Consider the following 2,426-nt stretch of genomic DNA (forward strand, 5'->3'; position numbering starts at 1 on the left):
CAAACTTTCTCTCCCCAGTTGTTTTTTGTATCTCTGCTCTCTCTCTCTCTCTCTCTCTCTCTCTCTCTCCCTCCTTTTTTCCTCTCTCTGTCTATCTCTCTTTATCATTCCAACTCTTTTTTTCCAAAACCAATCACACAATAACAGAATATGATGGATGGATTTTGTGTGTGTGTGTGTGTGTGTGTGTGTGTGTGTGAGATTTGTAGAACCTGAAACAAATCCATCATAGAAAGTGACAGTGAGGAAAGACGACAGCATCAGAACAAATTATTATTATTATTATGATCAGAATTAACCTGCTTCCTCCTAACAGTGGTCCTCATTCATCTATACCCATGTTAAAATGTGTTTAAATTCACTTTGACCTGTCATGTTCCCTTGGCTTGTTAGCAAAGATATCCACAAAAAAATAAGCTAGGTCCAATGTAACTTTGATGTGGGTGTTAATTTTAATGTAATGTTTAATATTCCTGGAGCACCATTTTTCTTGCTGCTCCACAGTACAAAAATACAGAACCTTGAGGAATCGGAACATCATTTTCACTAATTTAATATTGTTTTCATATTGTTCTTCCCTCCTTTCTTCCAACCCTCCCTGCCTTCCTGTCCCTCTCTCACATCTGTCTCTATAATATCTGTGACTAATATGTCTATGCCCCTCTCTCCTCCTCTCTCGCTCCTTCAGGCTTCTCTGCAGAATGTCCAGTAAGGAGCGCCACCTTGAGTCCAACTGTCCGTCCTCATATATAAAGACTGAGCCGTCTAGTCCCGCCTCCCTGACTGACAGCCTAAACCACCACTCCCCCGGCGGCTCCAGTGACGCCTCGGGCTCCTATTCGTCCACCATGAACGGCCATCCCAACGGCCTAGACTCCCCGAGCCTCTACGGCTCCAACGCGGGGCCCCTGGGGCCCGCCGGAGGGCCCGGGTCCAAGCGTTACGAGGACTGCTCGTCGACGATCGGCGAAGACTCACAGATCAAGTGCGAGTACATGTTGAACTCCATGCCCAAGAGGCTGTGCCTGGTGTGCGGGGACATCGCGTCAGGGTACCACTATGGAGTGGCCTCCTGCGAGGCCTGCAAGGCCTTCTTCAAACGCACCATCCAAGGTTGGTCTCCACTCTCTGTTTGGGTCCATGCTTCACTCTGTGTTTGGGTCCATGCTTTGGCCATATCCACATTTTAATATTGCCATGTGACTGCCCAAATGTCGCAATATTCTTTCCTTTTTTATTTCTTTATTTTATTTTTTGGGAGGGGGGGGGGGGGGGGGGGACAGAAAACATGTCATGAAATCAAAGTACACAAAATGAGAATAAAATAATTTAGTAGGCTAAGTACATACTTTTTCATCATATCATTGTCACCTGACATGGGAGTGAACTGGGGTGGAGTATACAGTATCAATGATTTCATTTTCGGTTGAATGGGGTCATTAGCCAATCATTATCTCCATACAGTCAACAAGGTTTTGGTTTGGGGTGATTTCCCCACATCTCACCTGCTCATCCCAACATCCCCAGCACGTGCCATATCGTGAAAAATATTGCATATGTCGGTAAATATGGAATATCCACCCAAGCCTATTTCTGTCTCTGTCTCCGTACTTTAAGTGCACCATCGGTGGGTGGCTTCTAGAGCTGCACCGATTAATCGATTAGTCAATTGACAGAAAAATAATCGACAACTATTTTGATAATCGATTAATCGTTTTGAGTCATCTTTTAAGAAAAAAGGTCAAAATTCTCTGATTCGAGCTTCTTAAATGTGAATATTTTCTGGTTTCTTTACACCTGTATGACAGTAAACTAAATATCTTTGGGTTGTGGACAAAACAAGACATTACAGGACGTCATCTTGGGCTTTGGGAAACACTGATCCACATTTTTTCACCATTTTCTGACATTTTATAGACCAAACAACGAATCAATTAATCGAGAAAATAATCAACAGATTAATCGATAATGAAAATAATGGTTAGTTGCAGCCCTAGTGGCTTCCATTCAGTCTTTATTTGTCTCCTTCTGTCTTCCTGTATTCTTAGTCAAGTCTTTCTGAAGCCATGGATGTACATGAAGGCACATAAACCCAGCATGACCAAAGAATACAATGAGGCTTGAGGTCAGAGGCCAAAGGTCAAGTTGGAGTGTCCCTTATATTCATTTGAATAGGCTCCTTTAAAAGGCGAGAGCTTTCACAGAAACACAGCACCCATCCAGCCTCAAAGTAAGCTCTCTGTGATTCAAATAAATACACACACGCAAACACTTGAACCATCATGTTGACCTCCTCTTCCATCACATATTTTCATTTTAGTAGATATTTTTGGTGATTTTTTGTTTTTTTTGCAATTATTAGATAGTAAAGAGAAACAATGAAATGTAGGGCTGTGCAATAAAATCGATACGGCAATATATCGCAA

At 42.4% G+C, this 2,426-nt stretch overlaps 1 protein-coding gene across 6 annotated transcripts in view; it reads left to right on the plus strand.

The window, feature by feature from the left end:
- Positions 1-692: 692 nt before the first annotated feature.
- The window catches only part of esrrga (estrogen-related receptor gamma a), a gene marked incomplete at both ends in the record, with an annotated part of 79,697 nt that continues 77,963 nt past the window's right edge, over positions 693-2,426 (plus strand). For 3 of the 6 annotated variants that reach the window (XM_083650552.1, XM_083650553.1, XM_083650554.1), the window contains one exon: positions 702-1,113. In XM_083650552.1, coding sequence (XP_083506678.1) covers positions 702-1,113 — 412 coding nt within the window. Of the gene's footprint in view, positions 1,153-2,426 lie in introns of all 6 variants that reach the window. The other 3 variants (XM_083650556.1, XM_083650557.1, XM_083650555.1) reach the window with 2 other exon arrangements.

This window comes from Poromitra crassiceps (genome assembly GCF_964638095.1).
Source record: "Poromitra crassiceps genome assembly, chromosome: 14".
NCBI lineage: Eukaryota > Metazoa > Chordata > Actinopteri > Beryciformes > Melamphaidae > Poromitra > Poromitra crassiceps.